The sequence below is a fragment of the Melopsittacus undulatus genome, chromosome 9, assembly GCF_012275295.1.
Source record: "Melopsittacus undulatus isolate bMelUnd1 chromosome 9, bMelUnd1.mat.Z, whole genome shotgun sequence".
NCBI classification, from domain to species: domain Eukaryota; kingdom Metazoa; phylum Chordata; class Aves; order Psittaciformes; family Psittaculidae; genus Melopsittacus; species Melopsittacus undulatus.
Window position 1 is genome coordinate 20675650 of NC_047535.1, and position 12542 is coordinate 20688191.

Below are 12542 nucleotides of genomic sequence, written 5' to 3' on the forward strand. Positions count from 1 at the left end.
TAAGTTTCTACTAGGCTGATACAGGTTTTGGGACTGAGCACAAGGCCACCCAGCAGCCCTGAGGAGAGGGACTTGCGAGTGTCAGTGTCGGTTGATGAAAAGCTCGCCATGAACCAGCAGTGTGTGCTCACGGCCCAGATACCAACCATGCCTGGGCAGCATCAAAAAACCCAGGGTCAGCAGTCGAGGGAAGGGATTCTCCCGCTCTGCCTTGCTCTCATCACACCTACCCACCCCCCTCTTCGGTATTGCATACAGTTCTAAGGCCCCCAGCACAAAACAGATGTAGATCTGCTTGAGCATGTCCAGAGGAGGACTACAAAGATGCTTAGAGGACTGGAGTACCTCTCCTATAGAGATGGGCTGAGGGAGCTGGGCTTGAGGAGGCTCTGCAGAGACCTGATCTTCCAGTACCTAAATAGGACCTACAGAAAAACTGGAAAGGGACTTCTTACAAAGGTGTGTAGTGATACGACGAGGGGGAACGGGTTTGAACTGAAAAACGGGAGATATACATCAGACATTAGGCAGAAGTTCTTCCCTGTGAGGGTGCTGAGGAGCTGTCACAGGGTGCCCAGAGAAGCTGCGGCTGCCCCATCCCTGGCAGCCTTCAAGGCCAGGTTGGACAGGTGTTGGAACAACCTGCTCTACTGGAAGGTGTCCCTGCCCACGCAGGGGGCTGGAACTGGACGACCTTTAAGGTCCTTTCAAACCCAAATCAAGTCTGTGATCCTGCGACACGCATCGCTTTTTTGGCAAACAAGCAGTTAAGTCCCCGTGCATAGACAATACTCCCACGTTTGCGGTCTTTCCCTTTGTACTCCCACCCGCACAGCAAGGGCCTCGGGCTCTGATGCAGATGAGGGCAGGGCTGAGGGCCTGCAGGGAGACCTCGTCCCAGGGTGAGGAGCGCGCAAAACATGTACAGCCCCCATTGTCGTTACCCCGGAGCCAGCGAGCTCCGACCCCCTTCCCACATCGCCACTGCGCAGATGCGGCACCCCGCCGCCGGGGACATGCGCGCTGCCCCCACGCATGCGCCCCTACCGCTGCCGGCGGCCGCGAGCAGAGGAACCATCCGCCGTGTCTGTGTGTGTGTGTGTGTGTGTGGGGCGGGGGGAGGGTTGCGCCATGCCCAGGGCGGCGGAGCCGGCGCGGAGCCGCGGTCGCTGAGGCGCGGCAGGAGCATGGCCGAGTCGCTGCGGGAGGAGCCGCCGGACGGGCCGGAGTCGGAGGCCGAGCTGTCGCAGCGGTTGGCCCGCACCAAGGCCCGCTCCTACGGCAGCACAGCAAGCGTGGCGGCGCCGCTGGCCGAGCGCTACGTGGAGCACCGGCTCAGCGCCGGCGACACGCTGCAGGGCATCGCCCTCAAGTACGGCGTCACGGTAAGGCGAGCTGCCAGCCCGCGGAGCCAGGAGGGCGGCGGGGCGAGCCGGGAGGGGCTCAACCCCGGGGGCTGCAGCGCCGGTAGCGGCAGCTGGCTCTCGTAACAATGGCACACAGTTGTTCGGCCCAGAAAGTAACGGAGCTGAAGGGGAAAAGACACTGGAAGTAGAAAACAGCCGAGGGATTACAGTATGAAGTTTTCCCATGGAGCGTTTCCTACCACAGCGGGCAGACAGTTCAGTTCTTACTGTGGATACAGTGCTAGGTTTAGTTTCAGTGTTTAAAATGCTGACATCTGGATCTTATGACCTGCTTGGAGAAGTCAGCACCCAGCTCTCATTGTCAGTAGCCGACACTCACACTGCCTGAGGCAGGGCATGGGGCCCTTTCCAGCATGGGCTTGTGACTGACGAGCACTGGGTCCGCAGGACTGGCTCGTGTTCCCTAGGGAAGCGAGATGCACTTGCTCCCACTGGGTAAACCTGTGTTCACATAACAATTCACCACTACATTCACTTCAGATGAGAAAGAAAAGAGGGTAAACTTCTCTCCAAAAGAATCATTATGTTGAGATTGACACAGTCTGTGACAAGAATAAAGAATTTCTTCCAGTAGCTTCAGGGCTAAAAATTCTCCCATTGTCATCTGCTGTCTACCAGCCTAGACTTGACATACAACTAATTTGAAAGTGTTGCTGCTTCTCTGCTCTCTTCTTATGAAGAAGAAAAGTTTTTTTCTGTGGAAAACATTGAAAGGCATATGCCAGCCTGAGACATGCAGGGCCAACAGGGTCAGCCAGCCTAATCCAACACTATCTTTTCCTGCAGAACATAGCTCACATACCGTGCCTTCATTCCAGTTTATTCCAGTGAGCACCACCTGACATACCTAGACACAGCCTTAGTTGTCCCAGCATGCAAAGTCACTTGGGGCCAAGCAGCTGATAAGCATATCTAATAGTATGGTGCTGGTCACAGTCAACCTTCCAGTTGTGCTCCTTCTGGAAAAGGTAAAGTGGAGCCCTGAATTAATAGGTTCCAACTGAAATAGGGTTCTTTTCCTTCTCTGGTTGTGCAAGATCTACTAAAGCCTTCCAGGAACTCCAAGAGCATTCAGCCTGTATTGAGAAAAGAGTGAAAAGTATTTCTCTTCACTTAAAGATTAAGCCACTTTTGACCAAATCTTGTTGGCAACAGGATTAATGGCATTTTGGATTTACACTGGTCCACATTAAAACAAAGGTTTGCTCTCTATGGTGGCAAAGCAAAGTGACCTGAGCTGCTCCTGGATTTATTTGAAGTTTTGGGATTGGCAGTGCTTTCCATAATGAACAAAGTCCCTGGCCTAAATTATTTTAGCTATATTGTTCTGTAGTCAGAAGTGTATTTGCTCACGGCAATAACTGAAAATGTAATCAGATTACTAAAATAGTAGTTTTCTAGGAAATAAAAAGACATTTCTAAACACTTCACAACTCCTTTTCTGCTAGAGTGAAGTTGTGGATCAAACCTGTACAGTCTGAAAAGCTACTATAAACTTTGTTCACAGTGTAAGTTTAGTCAGTTTTTGCTGTGCTAATGATGCATTTTAAGTACAAAAGCATTTTTAAATTATTTCATTTGTTGTAATGTTGCTAGTATTCTGCTTAAGAAACTAGAGCTGCATCATTATAAATTTATCGAGAAAGGGACAGTTCATGTCTGCTTAGCCAAGAGCAGTGCAAGGTTAGCTGAAATCAGCCATAGTGTTTCTGCCTGGAGTAGGAATATACGCAAACACATTTGCTTTTAGCAAAATGAAGAATCTTGTGTGTTCACCCAGTGACAAGGATTGACTTCTTCTAAAGACTCATTATATTTGCTGCCAGCATCCGATATACTTAGCTAGAAGTGAGAGTTGCTGTAATGGAAACATCAGCATTATCCTTAGCTGCCATTGGCTTCAGTATTAGTGTTTTTAGAAGTTTTCCCCTGTGGTTTTCCTCAATGAGAGTACAGACTTACTGTAATTAAAGGTTACTCTTTGTTTTGGAAGGTTAGTACTTTATACTTTGTCAAAACCTAATAACTTCTTTTTCTTATCTTTTTCAGATGGAACAAATAAAGAGGGCAAATAAACTGTTCACTAATGACTGTATATTTCTGAGAAAAACTCTGAATATTCCTGTTATATCAGAGAAATCATTACTGTTCAATGGACTTAATTCACTGGAGTCTCCCGAGAATGAAACCATTGCCAGCTCCCCTTCTTGTGATGAAGGACTAATGACAGTTCAGGAAGAAAGTAGTTCTTCTCCCAGTCCTCAAGAGCCTGACAATCAGCCCACTGCACCAGAAGAACTATCTGCCAAAGATTTCCTACAGAGACTGGACTTGCAGATTAAGTTATCCAAACAAGCAGCCAGGAAACTAAAAGATGACAATGTCAGGTAAATGCCACTTGTGGTATTAAGCTTCTAAATCTCATCCTAAAGGTTTTTTAGTCTGAACTGAACCCTCTTTGTGGATCTCTCAAGACAGCATTTGTAGTTTTAGTTTGTCAACAGCGAGTCTATGCTATTACCATGCACCGGATGAATTCACAGCACATCATTAGTAGATGCCTTGATCTGGCAGTTATAAAGGCTTCCTTATAACACATTGTTTTTAGAATAGCAATAATACTCCATGAAAGCTAGAAGGCTAGTATTCTCCCAAGATGTCTTGCAATGCAAGTATTTAAGTAAGCCAGTAATTTTCAGTAGATACTCAAGCCCAGGCTTGTGTTGAAACTTATTGCCCTACAGCAAGGCATAATGACATTTTTTTTCTGTCCCAACTGCCTTATAATTGTGTAGCTATTCTTCATGTTGCAGTCTCAACTAAGCTATCTCCTTTGCTTATGCATTCCCTCCCTCTGTGGATCCACCTATGTAGACTTTTCTTCAATATTTCTTCTACAGCCAGGAGCTCCTGTACACTTGACTCATTAAAAGCAGTACTTTTTGACCTTTCTGCCACAGTGATTATCCCCTCACATGTGTAGATGTCCCATGGAGAGTACAGAAAGACTTAGAGCAAGAATGGACTTTAGTAATGTTTGTTTTCCCGTGTCCTTGGGACAAATATCCTCAGCTTGTTCTCTTGGGCTGGTTGTCTGCCTGTATATTCTCTGCAGAAATTTCCTCTCAGTGGGTGATGCCAAGGTGGCCTCTCTCAAGGGGGAAACAGTTTTAAATTGAAAGAGGGAATATTTAGATTAGACATTAGGAAGAAATTCGTAACTATGAGGGTGGCAAGACACTGCCTCACAGAGAAGTTGTGACTGCCCTTTTTCTGGTAGTGTTCAAGGCCATGTTGGACAGGGCTTTGAGCAGCCTGGTCTGGTGGAAGGTGCACCTGCCCATGGCAGGGGTTTGGGGCTGGATAAGCTTTAAGGTTCCTTCCAACTCAAACCATTCAATGATCCTATGACAAAAAGGAAACTGGTATCACTTCTCTTACTCAAGAGCTGGGGAGATGCTGTGTGTGCAGATATGTACTTCACTTTTGCAAATTTGTTTAATGCAAAACTTCTTCCATCATCCTGGTTCACTTTACTACTGATTTTGAGTGCACCAACATACTTTTAATGTTAAAAAGTAAGTTTTCAGGAATTAATCTTGAGTCCCATAATTTCTTTAAAAAGTGAAGGAATTATTTCAGCAACTTAAAAACTTAATTCAGTTGTCCAAAATTTGAGGGGAGCAGTATATTGCATTTAGCAACAGGACAAGCTTTCTTTGGAGAAATATTTTGTAAAACAGCTTAAGGCAATTCATTACCTGTTGCAGTCCACATACAGCTCTCCAAAGCCAGAAGGACACTGGTTTAGAATTAGTCTAATTAGAGCAGGCTGGAACACTTTCACATCTTGTTAATATGCAATTATTTTTTTTCAAACTGATTACATTAAATAGGAAAAACAGTTTTTGGAACTCAGATCCTTCTCTGTTCAAACTCATCCAGTTGCATTGCTGTATTTGAAACAATATAGATTATCTACCAAAATGTGCTGCTGCTGACTCTCAGATCATTAGACATGTATCTAACACATCAGAGTAGGTGTTGACACAGCAGTCACTGCTGGAGGAAGGCAATTATTTTAACATCCCTTCAAACGAACGTACTAATTTACAGAAGAAAATTTACTTAGACCTTGCTGCACCATGAGCAGAGCCAATACAGAGTGACACCACACAGCTAGTACACTGCTACAACTAATATCTATTTCCTATATTGCTCAAATTACAACCTGGGGAGTGAGAGCCTGGTATTAAATTTCCTCCCAAGGAATAATGGATACAACAGGATAAATTACTTTTCCACCTCCTGTTCAGATTTAGCAGGTAATTATGTTAATTATGCATGGAGCACAGATTTTTATTGGTCATGATGCTACAAGAAGCATAAAGTACAGAGCTGCAGGCTGTCTACTGAGCAGGATGTTACCCAGAGATTCTAAAGAGAAAAGCCTCCTTTATGTCTCAAGGTTCTCATAATGTCACATTCCACCCCACCGTCATGGCTCACAAAAGTTATCCTTGCCTTATTTTCTCCAACTGATTCCACCCCTTTATAGTCTTGTCAGGAAGTGAATGTAAATGTTTTCTCCTTATAGAGCAGTCTAATGCAAGTTCTTTATAAAGTCCTTAAGTTTTTAGGGTAGACTAGAATACTGGGACCATACACTGTGCTTCTGGAACAGGTCACAACTTTCTGCAATTGCCTTTCAGTGACTCATTTTGAAAACCTTTTAATTGTGTAGGGCCACTCTTAACCACAGTTGATTGTACATGCTCATGTAACTGACATTCAGCCTGAGAACAGAACCATGTACTGTCATCTTCTCAGTTCCTTGACCTGACTCTGGGAAAGAGCAGGGTGTCAAAGAATTTGAAACTGATAACCAATCAAGTTTAATTTGCCTAGTATTTTTTCACCATCATTGGCTATCAGCTAAGAAAGCAGATAGATCAAAGGAGACTGACTGTGGAGAATCCTTTTAGGCTTTCAAGAGCTTTTAACTCATAAACTCTGATTGCTGCCATGTTTAATTGTGGATTCTAGAAGCATTCAAGCAAGAATTTAAGTTTGCTTGTCCACTCAGGTGCAGTTGGTCTTAGAGAAGAGGTTATTAGCGTTTTTTATGGCCTGATACATACAAAAGCTTGCGGTAGATGTCTTTCAGCTCCTGTAACCTACAGGCAAAGCAGCAACAGCAAACAGGAGGAGACAGCACTACAAAGGATTGTAATGCTCTGCTGTTCCTTTCACTTTGCCTGAAGGAGAATGTTGCAGTGACTTACCACTTTGCTATTTTAAACATCTTAGAAGTGAATAAAATTATTTGGTCATTAAACATACATACACTGCCATATTGGTGCTTGTCTGCCAGGGGCTACAGCTACTACTATGTAATTTTATTTCATGTAAGTCTTGGCTGCTTGTTAAGCCATGAGAACAGACATGTACTTGCTCTGTACAGTTCTGAAGATACACAGTAGCGATATTTACTCCAAACCAAGGTAATGGCCAGGAATGTGTTGTAGACTTTGTCACAGCCTAGTACTGCAGCCTGGCATAGAAGTCACAAGCTGTTCTTGCCAGCCCTAACTGACAACTACAGCATGCCTGAGCCTTGGTCAGAAACTTATTTTGCACATTACAGCCGGTCACTGCTTTACTTAGGTTCAAGCGTAAGGACCTACTACATGTTTTTTACATCCTGCCACATAAAGAGATCCCAAAAAAGCAGCTGCAACCCAAGTGTCAGTCATCTGTCCCCTACTGACAATTGCCAGGAGCCCATAGTCCAAGGGCATTACTTAAGGGAAGTGGAAACAAACACAGATTAGCTGTTTTGTTACTTTGATGTCTGTAGACCTGCTAATACAACATCACTACTTCAATAATTCAGTTCTCCATATTCATCCCTATTATCCACCATAATCAAATGCACTAATTCCAGTCCAGTGTTTGGCTGTTGCTATGTCATGATGGATGTTATTCCTATATTAAGGCTTTCAAGAAGAAAGCCTGGAAGGCCAATTCTGGCAGACTGATTAAAAGGGAGGCTTGTTAGTGGTAACTCTGACACATTTTATTCTCTTAGAAGGGCAGGTATAACAAACTAAGAACTACAAAATAATTTTCAGTGTACAGCATAAAAAGGTACGTTTCTCTCCTACTGGACAGGGTAAGCTCTGAAAATACAAAAGTTGTCCTTCATCCTCACAAACTAGCAGGAGATGCTATTTGCAACTGTGTTCTGGACACATGTAGCTAGAAGCCCATTGTCTCAGGAGGGTTTATCTCTTAGCTTCAGAATGTACTTTCTGAAATATTCAGCTTCAGCAAGTAGTTATGGTTGTCTTTTACAGTCCTGCAGCCCAGTCTTACCAACTTAGTATGTTGGTAAGCTTTAATTCTAAAAACATAAGTTTTAAAATGTGTTGTCTCGAGACAATTGATACATAACTGCTTTAGTGGTTATTCAACCAGACACTAATTGTTTGTTTGTTTGTTGTTTGTTTCCTTACTTTACTGTCATGCCAGGTATTACGAACAGCATCTGCAAACTGTAGTGTTCTACAGCAGTTTTGAATGCAGACTTGATGACATAAGGATACGGCTTAAACATACACAGATCTGTATCTTAAGAATCATGTTTGGTACTGGGTCTGTAGCATCACTAATGTAATCATGTAGTATTTGTAAGAAAAGCTAAAACCCATTCTCTGTACTACTGTAACCACACAACCCTGCAGTAACAACCAGTTTCATCAATATCCCCCACCCCCATTTTTTGTTACAAGATTGTTTCAAGGCAAAAGTAGCACGCCTTTGCCTTCAGAAGATAGTTTTGCTGGACTAGCCAAGAACAGGGAAAGGCTGGGAAAATGAGTGCAAGTTACACAGCTGCTTGCTTAGTTTCTAGCATTCTTTCTCAATATTCTATTCAGGGGAGGTTATAGAAAATTTAAATTGTGGCTAAATAATCATGTTTAGAAGTTATAGGGAAAAGTCTGAATTATTGGGGTTGGAATACTGTTGAAATATGCAGTTTTTACCTTATTATTAGACTATTTCAATGACTGTACTTTTGTATGGAGGCACATAGAGCATTAAAAGTGACTGGAAATCCTTTGAAGCTCATAGTGTGGCAACTGTTTAAGTCTTTGTTCTCACCAAAAGACTAAAATTGGCAGCAGCTTAAAGAATAAGCTCTCAGGAATATAATTTTGAAACTGCAGCAGTAGAAAATGATCTTTGGAGAATGTAGCATGCTCGAATTAGTACTGGATGCTGCACAGCACTAGGTTTACATAACCACTTTAAGAGGCAGTACTGTCAAGTAAACAGTAGGCAGATGATTTTTCCCGAGGATCTTTTTTAATAGCAGCACAACTTTGGTTTATGCAGTCATTGCATTAACAGCAGCACTTGGGGGCAGCTTTTTTTCTCTGAAGAAAATTCAAGTGATCATTCTCAACATTAATGCACAGGAAGTATATACATCAAGAAGCCCAACCTCAAGGAATATCCTTGCAGCATCAAGGCACAGATCCAGCTACAACTAAGATGGACTGCTCCCGTTCCTGCTTCATTTGGTCCATCTGTACCCCTTGCCATTCAAAAGGCTGAAACAGGCCTACAACTAAGATAAGAAAGCAACAGTACTCTGAAGTCCAACACTTTGTTATCCTTTACAGGATTTCTTATTGATTTGGCATTGTAGTGTCAGTTCATTAGACTCTAAGTACATTCTGATTTTGTTGAACTTACACAGCTTTAATTTTCAGCATTCTGCTCCTGAAACAAGAACTCCAGAGGTGCATAAGGAACAGTAATATACTGCAAATAGTATACCTGTTAAGCAGAACCACTCTGACCTATTTTGATCCATTAGGGAAACTGGTTATCTGTATTTGCATTACAGTTTTACTGTTCATGGTATATTCCTTATCTGATGACTATGATCATTTTCTTTTTAGAGAGGAGGAGAATGAGGAAGGCCCCTATGCAACTTCTTCATATCATCAGTAGAAGACAGATGTGATGGCCTGAAAACTTTCCATGAAATCAGTTCTTAAAGAACTAAATGGTCAATAGTTCAAAACCCAAGTCTTTTGGACTCATCATCTTGATGTACTTAAAATAAATCGTGATTAGGTAATTGCACTGAAATTATGACCTCTTCTGCCTTCCATAGGTTAATGTCATTACGCTATATCAACAGAGTTTAAGCCTTCCAAAACTAGCAATGGCCTTTATACCCCTTCTGTGCAAACTGTAGCATGGTAGCAACAATATATCCTTGAGGTGACCTTTATGCAGGATGTTGATCTTCAGTAAAGATTTTGTAAATACTTGTTAAAGTGAAATTTGTTTTAAGTATTTAAAAAATATTGAATAAGGTTGCTTGTAAGTGACAAACTATGGAAGTAGTAGAAATTGATTTATTCTGCAAATACAGGCAAGTTTGTTGTGGAAGTTTTGTTTCCTTCAGGGCTGCGGAACTTGCCTCTGAATTCTCTGTGTGTCTCTGTGTGTGGTTATGATGTATTCCTACAAAGGGGAATTCAACTTGTTGTGAGTAGTTAAAGCCTTTGTGGTTAAACAACTGTTTGCAAATTGGATTTCTGCTAATAAAAGGGAAGAGCTCCAGAAAGATTTTTCTTTGTGAGATATGGCATTGGGATACAAGATGTGTGTTCTTGTGTGCAGTTATATTTTGTGTGGTTTTAATTTAATAAATACAGAAATATTGATTTGTCTGTTGATAATGAAGTCAGTCTGGTTTTGATGAAGTATGATTTGTCACATGAGCTATTAAATGCTAACTTCAGGGCAAATAATGCCCTTCACCATAAAGCTCACCCTCCTAAATGAGGCCTGTAAGAACTGTTTGATCTACTTGTGCAGTCAAGAAAACTTATTATGCTTAAGAGCCACGTGGGTAAGACTTCAGTGTTCTATGAAGAGATGCCAGTATTCAAATCTGCAGGTGGACCCCACCTGAAGCTCAGGAAGACAGAAGGCAGACTGTATTCACTCTTTGCCCTCAAGTTAATGTACTAGCATCTTCTTGGTAAGCATCCTACAGTTTTTCCTCAAGTATTCAATAACCTTTACAAAACTTGTCAGTAAAGAATTGCTGTATCCTCACTGTGCTGGTTTTTATGTTCCAGTTCATTTTCATAGTTTGTTGCTTCCAAAGCAAAAAGCCTCCTGCAATATGTTAAGATGGAAGCAATATAGAAAGTTACATTAACTTACTAAAGCTAGGAGTAAAAACTCAAAGCTAGATAGGAATTGGTATTTCCCTGGAGCCTTCAGGAGCTCAGACATGGCAGGCTCATTCAGATAATTTTTGATCTTAAGGAAGAAGTCTGCAGTGGCACACAAATTAACAAGAACAGGGAAAGCTTAGGATGAATAAAAGAAAGAATTGATTTTTTCTTTTTTTTTTTTTTTTAAGAGACTGGAGAAATAGCTTTCAATCTTGTACCTTTCTTAAACTGGGAACTGTATCTATTCCATATGGGATAGTGATTGTTATTGTTGTCCATTAATATCAGTGGGACATTGCCAGAGACAATAAACCACTTTTTTAAAGGCAACCCCAGCATCTAGCCCTGTTATATTTTATAATCCTACAGAAAAAAGCCACTTTTTCTAGCAGAGGCCTGCTATTGCAATACCCATGACTGTCCAGCACACACAGGACCAGGGTGCTTTGCTGAGCACAGCTTTCGTTACACAGCAAACACACCTTCTGGCAAGAGCAACATTCCACTCCATCTTTCTCAAGAACACTGCTGTGCTTATGGGATGGAGGACCTTAAAGACAAGCAACAGATCACTCATGCCATTTACACTTATTTTACCTGACTAAGCTACGTAGAAATGCAAGGCAAGAGGCAACTACACTAGCCTGAACAGGCCAGAGATTTAGGTAGAGGTCCATGACCACACAGCTTTTCTCCCCAAAGCAGCAGATTTCAGCCCAGCAGCATCCTGATCAGCCCAGGACACCCTTACTTGCTGTAAACCCCACCACTTTGTATTGACTACAAAGCCACAAGTATTACCCAGCAGAAATGCTTAACTCACCTGCTACCTGTTCCACGCAAACACCTTACCACAGAAAGAGTTTTGAGACTACTATAAACCACCACGATGCTGCCTGTATGAGGCCCTACCTTGCCAGCTGCAGCTCCAGAGCAGTTCCCTGCTCCTTGCCTAGTCCACAAACCCAGTATCAAACCAAAGGAAAACTGTTTCTACTTCTGCTTCATCTTCTTTAGCTCCTCATGACTTACTAAGACCTGTAGAAACCCTTGCTCTCATACAGTGGCTTTTTGTGTCCTGGGGCCTCCCAGCAGGCGTGGGGCCTGGTGAGCCCTCCTTTGCCCAGCTGGGCCTTCAAAAGCTCCTGGCCTGGCTAGGCCTCCTCAGGTGGGAAATAGTTGTAGCAGCCTGATTACTCCTGAGGTGGGGTTCTCTGTGGTCTGGGAGCCTGCTGCAGTGTGCATGAGCAGTTACACATTGTGGTGTTTCATAGTTCTTATGGCAAGTAGGGGGATAGGTAAGATACTTCTGAGAATGACTTTGGTGTGGGTCTGGAAGCTGTTTGCATCCCTTTGTTGGTAGGATCCCCTGTGGCTGGCTGCACCCTGGTGGGGGGTGGCTGGTCCCACATATCTCTCCACAGGTACCCTGGTCTCCTTACTCATGGGGAAAGTTGACCATAGGGAGAAGGTAGTTCTTAGAAATTGCCTACAATGTATCCAAAATAATCCAAAATAGAGTTTTCATACTCTTAGAAAATAATTCCTGAAGCTCTGAAATACCTAATGCTTTGGTATCTTAATGTGTATAATCTTGTTACTGTTCAAGAAGATAAGTTTTCCTGTTTATGTATTTTCATGTGCTGTCTTGCTTCTCACTCTTTTATTTCCCCGATGCTTTTAGCTTCATTCTTTATGTATTTCTACTTGTCCTGCAAGGTGTGGTTTAGGCTGGAGCAGATCAATCTCAGGCAGAAGCAAAGCACACAGTGCAGATAAAATGCTATGGCTTAGGGTTGTTCTGTGGTGGGGAGCCTGTGTTTTTGTAGCTTTTTTTTTTTTA

The 12542-nt window shown here is 42.7% G+C and overlaps 1 protein-coding gene across 1 annotated transcript; it reads left to right on the plus strand.

Annotated features, from left to right (window-relative positions):
• Window positions 1-1099: 1099 nt before the first annotated feature.
• Window positions 1100-10196, plus strand: LYSMD2 (LysM domain containing 2). Its single transcript, XM_005145889.3, has 3 exons — window positions 1100-1385; window positions 3477-3814; window positions 9401-10196. Exons 1-3 carry the CDS (start codon window positions 1188-1190, stop codon window positions 9450-9452), a joined length of 588 nt encoding a protein of 195 aa, XP_005145946.1. The 5' UTR covers window positions 1100-1187; the 3' UTR covers window positions 9453-10196.
• Window positions 10197-12542: the final 2346 nt, after the last annotated feature.

Coding starts and splice junctions, on each gene's coding strand:
- LYSMD2 (XM_005145889.3), top strand. CDS start 1,188: ATGGCCGAGTCGCTGCGGGAGGAGCCGCCGGACGGGCCGGAGTCGGAG. Junction 1,386..3,476: donor CCCTCAAGTACGGCGTCACG/GTAAGGCGAGCT, acceptor TATCTTTTTCAG/ATGGAACAAATAAAGAGGGC. Junction 3,815..9,400: donor CTAAAAGATGACAATGTCAG/GTAAATGCCACT, acceptor TTTTCTTTTTAG/AGAGGAGGAGAATGAGGAAG.